General features: G+C 33.3%; 1 protein-coding gene and 1 long non-coding RNA gene across 2 annotated transcripts in view; both read right to left on the bottom strand.

The window, feature by feature from the left end:
* Positions 1-4,728, bottom strand: part of LOC112157929 (reticulon-4-interacting protein 1 homolog, mitochondrial) — a gene marked incomplete in the record, with an annotated part of 11,767 nt that extends 7,039 nt beyond the window's left edge. Inside the window, 4 exon segments of the mRNA XM_024291044.2 lie at positions 1,311-1,435; positions 1,772-1,840; positions 3,878-4,029; positions 4,110-4,728. Of these exon segments, the coding sequence (XP_024146812.1) occupies positions 1,311-1,435; positions 1,772-1,840; positions 3,878-4,029; positions 4,110-4,389 (626 nt within the window).
* A 3,638-nt stretch (positions 4,729-8,366) lies between these two features.
* LOC112157619 lies at positions 8,367-11,736 on the bottom strand. The gene is made up of 3 exons (XR_002921184.2): positions 10,925-11,736; positions 8,736-8,942; positions 8,367-8,469 (listed from the first exon to the last, which is right to left on the bottom strand). It is a non-coding gene; the product is annotated as an uncharacterized LOC112157619 (long non-coding RNA).
* Between the last annotated feature and the right edge of the window lie 966 nt (positions 11,737-12,702).

The raw sequence follows: 12,702 nt of genomic DNA, 5'->3' as shown, positions 1-12,702 counted from the left end.
TAGTGGAAAAAAATGGCTAAACTTCAAAATAGCGTTAACTTCAAAATTGAAAAAAAGCCTAAATTAGCCAAAACAGCTAACATGTAGCGGAAATATGAGCTAAATGTCGTATTAGCCTAAAAAACCAAAAGAAAAAGCCTTAATAACCCAAAACAGCTAGCATGTAGCTAAAATAATAGCTAAATGCCAAATTAGCCTGAAAAACAAAAAAAGCCTAAATTAGCCAAATGAGCTACAATGTAGCTAAAATATTAGCTTAATTCCAAAACAGCCTCCACCCCCCCCCCCAAAAAAACAACTTATTCTAGCCAAAACAACTAGCATGCAGTGGAAAAAAATAGCAAAACTTTGAAATAGCGTTTAAAAAATGAAAAAAATACCTAAATTATCCAAAACAGCTAGCATGTAGCTGAAATATTAGCTTAATTCCAAAACAGCTTAAGAGAAAAAGAAAGAAAGAAAATGTATGTTAGCCAAAAGAACTAGCATGTAGTGGGAAAAAATGGCTAAACTTCAAAATAGCGTAAAAAAACTGAAAACAAGCCTAAATTGGCCAAAACAGCTAGCATGTAGCTAAAATAATAGCTAAATCCCAAATTAGCCTAAAGACTTTTTTTTAAAGAAAAACCAAATTAGCCAAAACAGCTAGCATGTAGCTGAAATATTAGCTCAACTCCAAAATAGCCTAAAAAATCTTATTAAATGCTAAAATAGTCCAAAAAGTTAACATAATACCAATTTTAAAAACTTTTTAACATAATTTTAAATAATTAAAGGACAGCAATATTATTCCAGAATAAATCAACTTAAACCCTAAGTAACTTTCAATAAAAGATAACATTAATAACAATAACATAAAATGATCTGGAGGGCCGTATAGAATTACCCGGAGGGCCAGATCCGGTCCCCGGGCCTTGACTTTGACACGTGGCGTCCACCTTACTCCTTTCTTAGAACTTCAAAGATGCTTTACAATCATTCACACAGTGATGCTGCAAACCTAAAACCACCAGGAAACAGTCTGGGGTTTAGTGTCTTGCTCAAGGACACTTCAGCACATTGGTGGGTACGGTGGGAACAAGTCTGTCTCAGAAACCAACACAAGTTTATTTTTATTTTGGACAAAAACAGCATAATCGTGATTAAGATATCACCAGGGACACTTTAAAATAGCTCAAAAGATCATTGGAGTGGGTCTTTAAAGTATTATATTAATTTAGGGTAATAAAATACCACATTTCCTAATGCACGGGTACCATTTTAATTCAGCTGAATGCACATTTAAACCCCGTCCTTAGACTGATGCTTGCCTTTTATCTGAGCAGCTTTCTCTGCAAAGACCACCAGCGTTGACGAGAGCAGACAGAGCAGTGCTGGCGACGTACGGGATGGACGCCGCTTCTACGTGACTCAAAGATTTTGGTTTGTGGGAAACCTACAACAGACAACAGGAAGTGTGTCTACAACTGCCCTGTAAATTTCCAATCAGCTCAAAAGAGCTGCAGCGAGGAGAAGAAAACAAGAAAACAGGCTCATTTGTGTTCCTATAATGGCTGCCACAGCGGCTTCTTCTACCAAACAAACATAATCCTAATTACGTTTCACCCTGCGGGGTTTTATCAAGAGCTCGTTTGCTTCCGTCTATTCAATTACGGGTTTTAGAATGATTTTATTTCCCTGCAAAAAAGCCAGACATTTCTTTTAAAGTCTAATCTTGTAAAAAATGTTTCTTTATTTTCATGCAAAAAGCCAGAAACGTTCTGCAGCTCACCTCATACTCTGTTAGCTTCACATACTCTGCAAGGCTGCCTTGTTTCCAAGGAGGAACGGCCGCCCACACCTGGAAGATAAACGTGACATTTAACATCGACAACTTCAACTGACCGCCAACCTAGAGTAGAAAAGTCTGCTCAATATAATGGGGAGCTCCTTTCTGTTCCTGTCTTTTGGTAGAACATCATCAGAAACGTTTTTTTCTTTGCTTATTTAAATAAAGTTTAAATAAAACAGTATTAGAAAAACACATTTGCTCAAAATAAACAGAATTAGTGCAATAAATGTAATAGTCGACTAATCACGTCATGCATAGAACATTAGCTTTAAACTAACTAAAAACTATATATATATACATATATAGCATTAGCAATAATGCTAATGTGAATGCTGTAAGCTGAAGATGCTAGTGACGATAGCTGAAGATGCTAAAATTTAGAGCTAAAAACACTGAAAAAGAAATCGGTGAAGCCAATAGCTGAAAATGCTGAAGCTGCTAGCTGAAAAACGCTAGAGCTAATAGCTGAAATCACTAAAGCTAATAGCTGAAAATGCTGAAGCTGCTAGCTGAAAAACGCTAGAGCTAATAGCTGAAATCACTGAAGCTAATAGCTGAAAATGCTAAAGCTGCTAGCTGAAAAACACTAGAGCTAATAGCTGAAATCACTAAGCCAATAGCTGAAAACGCTGAAGCTGAAAAACGCTAAAGCTAATAGCTGAAATCACTCAAGCTAATAGCTGAAAATGCTGAAGCTGGTAGCTGACATCGCTAAAGCTAATAGCTGAAATCACTCAAGCTAATAGCTGAAAATGCTGAAGCTGACAGCTGAAAAACGCTAAGGCTAATAGCTAAAATCACTAAGCCAATAGCTGAAAACGCTGAAGCTGAAAAACGCTAAAGCTAATAGCTGAAATCACTCAAGCTAATAGCTGAAAATGCTGAAGCTGGTAGCTGACATCGCTAAGGCTAATAGCTGAAATCACTGAAGCCAATAGCTGAAAACGCTGAAGCGAATAACCAGAAACGATGAAGCAGATAGCTGAAAACGCTGAAGCTGAAAAACGCTAAGGCTAATAGCTGAAATCACTCAAGCTAATAGCTGAAAATGCTGAAGCTGGTAGCTGACATCGCTAAGGCTAATAGCTGAAATCACTGAAGCCAATAGCTGAAAACGCTGAAGCGAATAGCCAGAAACGATGAAGCAGATAGCTGAAAACACTGAAACAAATAGCTGAAAAGCTAAAGCTGATAGCCAGCTAAAATATTAGTTAAATGCCAAATTTGCCCAAAAAACTGAAAAAAGCCTAAGTTAGCCATAACAGCTAGCATGTAGCCGAAATATTAGCCATACTCAAAAAATAGCCTATAAAACAAAAAAAAGCCTAAATTAGCCTAACAGTTAGCATTTAGCTGAAATATTAGCTAAGCTCCAAAATAGCCTAAAAAAACCCTTAATAAATGACAAAATAGTCCAAAAAGCTAGCATAATGCAATTATAACTTTCAACTTTATTACACCTTGACTCCATGTAATGTAAAGTAATCGACTATTAAATTAGTCAACGACTATTTTAATAATCGATTAGTCGTTGATTAGTCGACTAATCGTGGCTATCTTAAGAAAATTGATTAATTTAGGGGAAATTTTTTCCTACATCCTCTCCATATGTTCAGCAGTAGTGTTTTATTGATTTAATCCAGTTTTGTATTGTTGATTTTACAAAAAAAGAATGAAACTAATAAAAAATAAAACTTCTATTTCATAGAAAGGCAATATTGCCAAACTAATAACTATTTTAATAGCAAAGCATTCTTTAATTTTCTATCTTCAGTTTATTTGAGTTATTGGAGATCTAGTTTTAAAATATAAAACAATCTGTGGGGTAAATATTTTGTTTAAACAAATCCTAAGTACACTCTTTTTGTTTTACTTGCCCTACTTTACATTGAATTATATTTGTATGCAATTAACAGTAATCTAACGCATGAGTTCATCCAAAACTGTAAACTAAGCAGCAGAAAGAATGTTGTCGTTTGTGGTTACATGAAGAAATCAGTCTTGTAATATGATTAATTTTCCTTAAATGATCATGTAAACGTTCACCTCATCTCCAGGAGCAAAATGTGTAACTCCAGATCCACAATCGACCACAGTTCCTGACACATCACGACCCAAAATCAGAGGAAATTCATCTGAGCTGCTCAGTACAGATGAAGGATCTCTTCTGAGGTTCAGCAGTGTAGCTCCATACCCTCCTAAAGTGAATACAAGATTAATTTAGGGTTTAAACAGACACCAAATACTCAATTTAAGCATATTAAATGGAATTGTTTACCCCTCATTGCAACATCCAGAGGGTTCAGACTGGCTGCGTTGACTTTTATCATCACCTCGCTGGCGACATTTATAACAGGCAGAGCGATTTCCTCTGTAAACCTCAGAACTCCATTAGAGCCATACTGATCAATGACCCAGGCTGACATGTAGCTCTGCAGCCTTGAAGGTGAACTGCAGACATTTCTTCTGGAGCACGTACAGAACCCGGGACGGACTAATGTTTTCATCGAGTTAGCAGCTTTCGCATTAAGCAGCCGCAAAAACCGAATCGGTGCCATAGCGCCAACAAAAAAACTAAGAAAACCGTGTTCTGGTTGTCTACGATGTCAGCATTCGCTGTGATAAAACATTGAATCTGGACTTTTATTATAAGCTAGCTAGCTACACGGCTAACATTAGCATGCCTAGCGTATGTCCGCTACGAGCAAAACATTAAAGAATTACGGGTCAATAAATAAGCGACAACACCTATAAGCCTTTTTTCTTTACATTATAATGAAAAAAGTACTTTTAAATACCAAATGTTTGTGAGAAGGGCTCTCGTTTAATGTAATGTATCCTAAGTTACAAAACAGGAAAACCTTTGACCTTTAAATTTCAGCCAATCAGAAAACAGGATATCGAGGATTTGGCCAATGAGGAAAGAGTAGAAGCTGATACGTCACTTCCTTGTTTACCTTTTTTTTGTTGGAAAAAATGAGAATATTTTCTGAATTTATACCTCGAAGCTTTAATATTGTTTTATTTATATAAAAAAACAAATAATAAATGAATAAATAAATGAAATAAAATAAAATAAAACAAAGTAAGCTAAGGTAAAGGCAAGTAAAATGAAATGAAATAAAATGAAATGAAATGAAATTAAACAAAATTAAATTAAATTAAATTAAATTAAATTAAATTAAATTAAATTAAATTAAATTAAATTAAATTAAATTAAATTAAATTGAAATGAAATGAAATGAAATGAAATAAAATAAAAATAAAAAATACATGAATTATCACATTATCATCCAGTCAGTTTTCAGAGCTACAAAGACAAATAAAGTGTTATAATTGCTATGGCTCCATGAGGACTCAACTCAACCATAAAAGTCAAGTTTGCCATTAACACTCTCTCAACATTAGAGTAGTTAAAAAAATGTCTCCATCAGTATCCTGCTGCTGAGTGCACCATAAGCAGAAATTGCAGAATGAAAGAGGATGTTGATAAGAAAATGAATGAATAAATAAAGAACAGCTCATTCATAATCCATTTTCTGACTATGCAGAAACAATACACCTTGGTCTATAATCAGGATTTGTTTATGTTAAACGATGCCTCAGTGTTGTCACTTATTTGCTGCTTGTCTTTTAAGATAAGCTGTCTATTGGAAATATGATTACACAGAAGAATGCTTGTAAAAATATATATATATGACTACCTTTTTAGACACATTTTAGCAAAATAATGTAAGGAAAACCAGAAAAATAACTATTTACTGTCAATTTAATGTCTAATGTGCCATTCTAATCGTTGGGCGAAGGCGTGACAAGAAACTCTACAAGCAAAACATAAATAAATAAATAATCACACTCAAACATGCATGCAAATATAGCGTACATATTATTCAAGGGAAGTTGCACAAGTAGTAAGGTGTTGTGGTGTTATCTTTTTCCCGAAACATCCTGGAGGACAGTGGGAGGAGAGTGGCCAAGGACCCGCGGTTGTGCATTCCTGATTCAGCATGAAACCAAGCAACAAACAGCGCTGTCATTATGACCTCAGCTCTCAGGGGAAAGAGGACACGCTGCAAATTGGGCGCTTTGTCTGTGCTGGCTCATTAAATTAATATTTACAGGACAGTCATTCTTTCACAGAAACAGTGTGTGCACTTTTTCTGGGTCTCCCGTTTGTCTTGGGACTTGCAGCTCCGATCACGTGGTTCGCTTCCATAAGATCGTCACTTTTTAATTAACTTTTAGTTGATGAGCTGATGGAGCGTGATTTTATTTCCTGGTGGATAACAAACCAGCTAGCCCTCAGATATCGCAGCAGGGATGGGTGGACATGAAAGGTGACTTGGATATTGGAGACACAATCCGTATTTATTAGTCACTGATCAACTCCCACTGAGCAACAGAGGAGGATGACGTAAGAACTGAGCCTCCCAATATTCTTACTGTAAACTCAAGTCAGAAAAATGTTACTTTTCCTCATTAAAAAGCAACACAATCATCTCCGCTTGAATGAAGAATGTGTTAAATAAAGCTTAAGCATAAATATTTGATTTTCTCATCAATAAATTCTGAATTTATAAGAAGAAAAGTGAAAAAATGCCTTTGAGAAAAGAAACAATAAGGATTATAATGTCAGCAATTTATTTGATGACTTTTTTATAGACATTTCTAAATACAATGCATAATGTATTGCAAAAGTGCCCACATGATGCGCTTCAGGGTCACTGCCAGTCCGAAGCACTCGCCTAGAAAATAATAGCTGTCCTTCCTCCACCTCCCAGATAGCATCTTATCTGCAGACCTCCTCCACATCACAAGTAAAGCATCATCTCTGCTAATCCAGGTGATCAGGCCACGCTAGCTGCTGCTCTCAGAGTTATTGTCGCGTAACCCTCTGAGATTCAGCATTACAACATCTTCTCAAAATACATTACAAATGGAATAAATGTAAATTAAAAGCAAACATTGGATATAATAGCAAACACAAAGTGCAAAACTTGTCTGTCTGTGACTGCGCTCCACATGACTAATACATTTTCAGCTAAATACGACTTATTTTTGTTGTCTTGTTGTATTTTTGTCTGATAAAATATCATAAATAGAATAGTTATGCAACTCATTAAAGAAATATATTGATTTTTGACGCTAAATTTGTATCAATGAGTTTTCTAATAAAAAAATGCATAAATATATTTCTTCTTTTCCTGAATCTTATTATTGATCTGAATATGTTGTGATAAAGTCTGAAATAGTGATTTATTGATACTTAAGGATTTTTAATGAACTGTATCTGTGTTTTTAAGGTATAAATATCTGATTAGAAGTTATGGAAGGTTGAGCCGTGGTGGGATTACAGAAGTTTTCTCCGACTCCCTTTCAACCGATCTATAATCTGATGTCTAGGTGTCTTTCTGACTGTCATCTTTTGTCTGACGGATCTTTGTACAGATGTAAATTCTTCCTTGATTTTTTTTAAATAAACCAGTTAGAATCAAATCAAATTGAGTCTAATCAAATCAGCAATTCAAATCAAATCAAATCAAGTCAAGTGAAGTCAAATCAAATAGAATCGAATCGAATCAAATCAATTCAAGTCTAAATAAATCAGCAAGTCAAATCAAATCAAGTCAAGTCAGGTCAGGCAGGATTAGGTCAGATGAAATCAAATCGAGTCAGGTAAAGTCAAATTGAATCGAATTGAATCGAATCGAATCAAATCAAATCAAATCAAATCAAAACAGATCAAATCATTTCATGTCATGTCAAGCAAAGTCAGGTCAGATGAAATTGAATCAAGTCAAATCAAATCAAATCAAATCAAGTCAAGTCAATTCCAGTTTTGTCCAGTCCAATCAAATCAAATTAAATAAAAAACATTCAAATAATTTAGAATTAAATCAAATCAAATCGAGTTGAATCAAATCATCAAATCAAATCAAGTCATGTCAAGTCAAGTCAAGTCAAGTCAAGTCAAGTCAAGTCAAATCAAATCAAATCAAATCAAATCAAATCAAATCAAATCAAATCAAATCAAATCAAATCAAATCAAATCAAATCAAATCAAATCAAGTCAAGTCCAGTTTTGTCCAGTCCAATCAAATCAAATTAAATAAAAAAATTTCAAATAATTTAGAATTAAATCAAATCAAATCGAGTTGAATCAAATCAGCACATCAAATCAGATCAAATCAAGTCATGTCAAATTAAATCAAGTCTATTCAAATCCTTTTGAATCAAATCCAATCGAGTTGAATCAAATCAGCAAATCAAATCAGATCAAATCATTTCATGTCAAGTCAAGTAAAGTCAGGTCAGAGGAAATTGAATCAAGTCAAATCAAACAAAACCAAGTATATTCAAATAATCCAATCAAATCAAATGTAGTTGAATCAAATCAGCAAGTAAAATCAGATCAAGTCAAATCAAATTAAATCAAAAGAGTATTACAAATCATTTTGTTTATTTTCTCAAAGACTGTTTTCGAGGAAGGTTTTTAATTATTGATGAACTCCAACATTTTATAGCGTATTTCCACAGAACTCTTTGGCCTCTTTGGTAAAAGTTTGTCCTTTTGTTGGAAAGTTCGATGCTGCATCTGAGATTTTCTGTCCACTTACCAACAAGCTTCAGGCTGTGTTCTGTCAGAAAAAATAAAAAGATTTCAGTTTTTTTCTGTAAACACCTATTTAAAACAATATTAGAGTGAATATTGATATTAATCTGTCAAGACTTAAAACCATTTTACATCAGGATTTCTTTGATAAATTAATAAAACTGCCAGATATTTTCTGCATATTTTCAAAGGTTTGATGAGGATTGATTAAGATGATTCAGGAAAGGAACTAATACATTTTCTGCAGACGACACAGTTCTTTTACCATAAAAAACTAGAAATTGCTCTTACACAGATCCGAGCAGCACTTCCTCTCCAGCTCTCAGCGTCTCACACCTAATTGGGCCACCGTCTGAAAGTGAACCACTTTCATTATACAAATGTGAGTGCCTGCTGGTGGAGTGTAGGCAGAGCGAGGCCTTGGAGGAGGTGTGAGGGGCTGCGAGTCGTGGTAACAGTGTGCTAATGAGGCGTCCGCATAGAAACAGGCTCCTCAGTCTGTTTGAAGGAAGAAGACCACATACACAAAAATGAATTTTCTCAATCACATTTATTACTAAATGATATTTTTATTTGTTTTCCTCAGAAGAATACACATCAATATGTTTATAAATAATTCTATAATGCTTTTTAAAGTTATTCAGAGTGTATATTGTGGATGCTTACAATTTTTTTCTTTTTGATTGAAATTCCTGAGTTTGTAAAAGTTTAGTTTAAATATACAGTACATATATTTAATTTTCTCATGAATAAAAATCAAACTCTAATTGACAATCATTATGAATCATGAACGTGGACTGTTGGTAAAAGTGCAAACATGTTGATTTATATCAATTTTATATCAATTAGGAGCAACGATAATGTCAAGAAGATTGCATTATTTTCTTTTATTTATTCATTTTATAATTAATTTGTAAATCGATGTGTTAAATAGATTTGACTGCAGGGCATTTGAGTCTCTCCAACTTCTTTCTGAATCTTTTCTCACAATGGAATTGAATAGAAACTCATTATCAATGCAAGTCCAGTATTTTTTAAATTTTTTGTCATTTTTATTGTGTTTTATTGCTTAAAATAAAGTAAAATAATTTACTTTTTACTTTTATTATATTTTTTATTATGGTTTTATTGCTGAAATTACTTAAAATAAAATATTTTTTACTTTTATTGTCTTTTTTATGTTGTTTTTATTGGTAAAATTACTTAAAATAAAATAAACTAATATATTTTTTACTTTTATTGTCTTTTTTATTTGTTTTTATTGCTGAAATTGCTTAAAATAAAATAAACTAATCTATTTTTTACTTTTGTTGTCTTTTTTATTTTGTTTTTATTGGTAAAATTACTTAAAATAAAATAAACTAATATATTTTTTACTTTTATTGTCTTTTTTATTTGTTTTTATTGGTGAAATTGCTTAAAATAAAATAAACTAATATATTTTTTTACTTTTGATGTCTTTTTCATTTTGTTTTTATTGGTAAAATTACTTAAAATAAAATAAACTAATATATTTTTTTACTTTTGTTGTCTTTTTTATTTGTTTTTATTGCTGAAATTGCTTAAAATAAAATAAACTAATATATTTTTTTACTTTTGATGTCTTTTTCATTTTGTTTTTATTGGTAAAATTACTTAAAATAAAATAAACTAATATATTTTTTTTACTTTTGTTGTCTTTTTTATTTGTTTTTATTGCTGAAATTGCTTAAAATAAAATAAACTAATATATTTTTTTACTTTTATTGTCTTTTTTATTTGTTTTTATTGGTGAAATTGCTTAAAATAAAATAAACTAATATATTTTTTACTTTTATTGTCTTTTTTATGTTGTTTTTATTGGTAAAATTACTTAAAATAAAATAAACTAATATATTTTTTACTTTTATTGTCTTTTTTATTTGTTTTTATTGGTGAAATTGCTTAAAATAAAATAAACTAATATATTTTTTACTTTTATTGTCTTTTTAATTTGTTTTTATTGGTGAAATTGCTTAAAATAAAATAAACTAAAATATTTTTTACTTTTATTGTCTTTTTAATTTGTTTTTATTGGTGAAATTGCTTAAAATAAAATAAACTAATATATTTTTTACTTTTATTGTCTTTTTTATTTCGTTTTTATTGCTGAAATTGTTTGAAATTAATTAAATCAATAAAAAAAATATTTTTTTGTTATTATTTGTGACATTTTGTGTGCGGTCATGTAGTCTTACACTCATTAAGTTTATCTTTGAGTTTATCTTCTTCAATTTTGCCTATAATTTACTAATAAAGTTGATTAAAAATCTGAAATTTTGGAAAATAATGTATAAAAACACTGAAATACTAATTTTACAAATAAAAGATTTGTAAATAATATCCTCTCCAGAATTATGGATATAAATATTGCTTTAAATCATAGTATAAAAGGCATAAAACATCTCCATCCATCCATCCACTTGTTTCCAGGGCTTCTGATTTAACTTTTTTTAGCTCACATTGAATTGAAGCTATTTCCAGCGACCAGGTGTCATCATCCAGTATTGTGTGTCCCTTCAAAAGGAGAGACGAGAGGCCGGTTTGCCCCAGATATTCTGTTAGTTGGAGCATTTGCTCTCGGAGGACGGTCTGAGTTTGGTTGCAGCCGACAGCAGGAGATGCTGTGAATCTGGGATACAACCTGATTTGCTCGTGAAATCGGGTTAGCCGTTTACGCTCTGTTAAGATCCAGCGATCATAAAGGAGAAACATGAATCCACCTTGATGATTTACTGAAGCTCATGTCCTAAAAGAGCGAAAATCCTTTCCGTTTGGTGTCTAAAACAGTAAAAACTCAATCTTTTTTGAAGACTCATTGTTAGGTTTCCATGGCAACTGCAGGCTGGCATCACTAGAGCCACATGTGGTTAGTCGAGAAGAAGACAACTTCTTTTATTTGATCCCATTGGATCTAATAAATCATTTTCTGAAGAGGTGCAGGTTCTATTTCTAAATGTTATTTTGTGTCAAATTATTGAGATATTTTGTGTATTGATGATTAAAATGAAAAATGATTTCAAAGCAACAAGATTGATTTTTCTGGTTTCGCCTCAGGCTGTCTGAGGGTTTCTTTGGCAGATGAGAAGGACGACAAGCTGTTCTGATCATGAAAGTCAAATTTTGACAGGAACAGATGATTTGCATAAACACTAAATGAGTGTGATAAACTGGGAGGAGATCGGAATAATAACATTTATTCATATTAATATATATCTGCTCTAAAATAACATAATCATCCAGATAAAATGTATTATTGAATAAATGGTCATAATGACAAATGATTGAATTGGTTTAAATAGTGTTTAATGATGACAATTTTTACATGGAAAAGAGGTGCATTATGGGAAAATTAGAATTAGAAAAACAAAGTTTTCTCGAAAAAAGTCCTTTTATTTTTATTACTTTGTACTATATTACTTTTTTTTCAAAAAAAAGGGTGAAACCAATGATTTCTACCATGCTACAGCAGAGCTCGCTAGCATACTACAGTGGAGCTAGCTAGAATGCTACTGCAGAGCTCGCTAGCTTGCTGTAGAGGAGCTCACTATCACACTACAGCAGATCTTGCTAGCATGCTACAGCGAAGCTTCATGGAATGCAACATCAAAGCTCGCTAGCATGCTATAGTTTAGCTAGCTAGCATGCTACAGCGGACCTTGCTAACCTGCTACAGCGGAGCTTGCTAGCATGCTACAGTGGAGCTGGCTAACGTGCTACAGCGGAGCTTGCTAGCATGCTACAGTGGAGCTTGCTATCATGCTACAGTGGAGCTCGCTAGCATGCAACAGTGGAGCTTGATGGAATGCAACATCAAAGCTCGCTAGCATGCTATAGGTTAGCTAGCGAGCATGCTACAGCGGAGCTCGCTAACGTGCTACAGCTGAGCTTGCTATCATGCTACAGCAGATTTTGCTAGCATGCTACATTGGAGCTCGCTAGCATGCTACAGCAGATCTTGCTAGCATGCTACAGGGGAGCTTGCTAGCATGCTACAGCAAAGCTCGCTATCGTGCTACAGCAGATCTTGTTAGCGTGCTATAGCGGAGCTTGCTAGCATGCTACAGCAGATCTTGCTAGCGTGCTACAGCGAAGCTTCATGGAATGCAACATCAAAGCTCTCTAGCATGCTATAGTTTAGCTAGCTAGCATGCTACAGCGGACCTTGCTAACCTGCTACAGCGGAGCTTGCTAGCATGCTACAGTGGAGCTGGCTAACGTGCTACAGTGGAGCTTGCTA

Source organism: Oryzias melastigma, linkage group LG24 (genome assembly GCF_002922805.2).
Source record: "Oryzias melastigma strain HK-1 linkage group LG24, ASM292280v2, whole genome shotgun sequence".
Lineage (NCBI taxonomy): Eukaryota > Metazoa > Chordata > Actinopteri > Beloniformes > Adrianichthyidae > Oryzias > Oryzias melastigma.
This window is presented reverse-complemented; position numbering and strand designations above follow the sequence as displayed.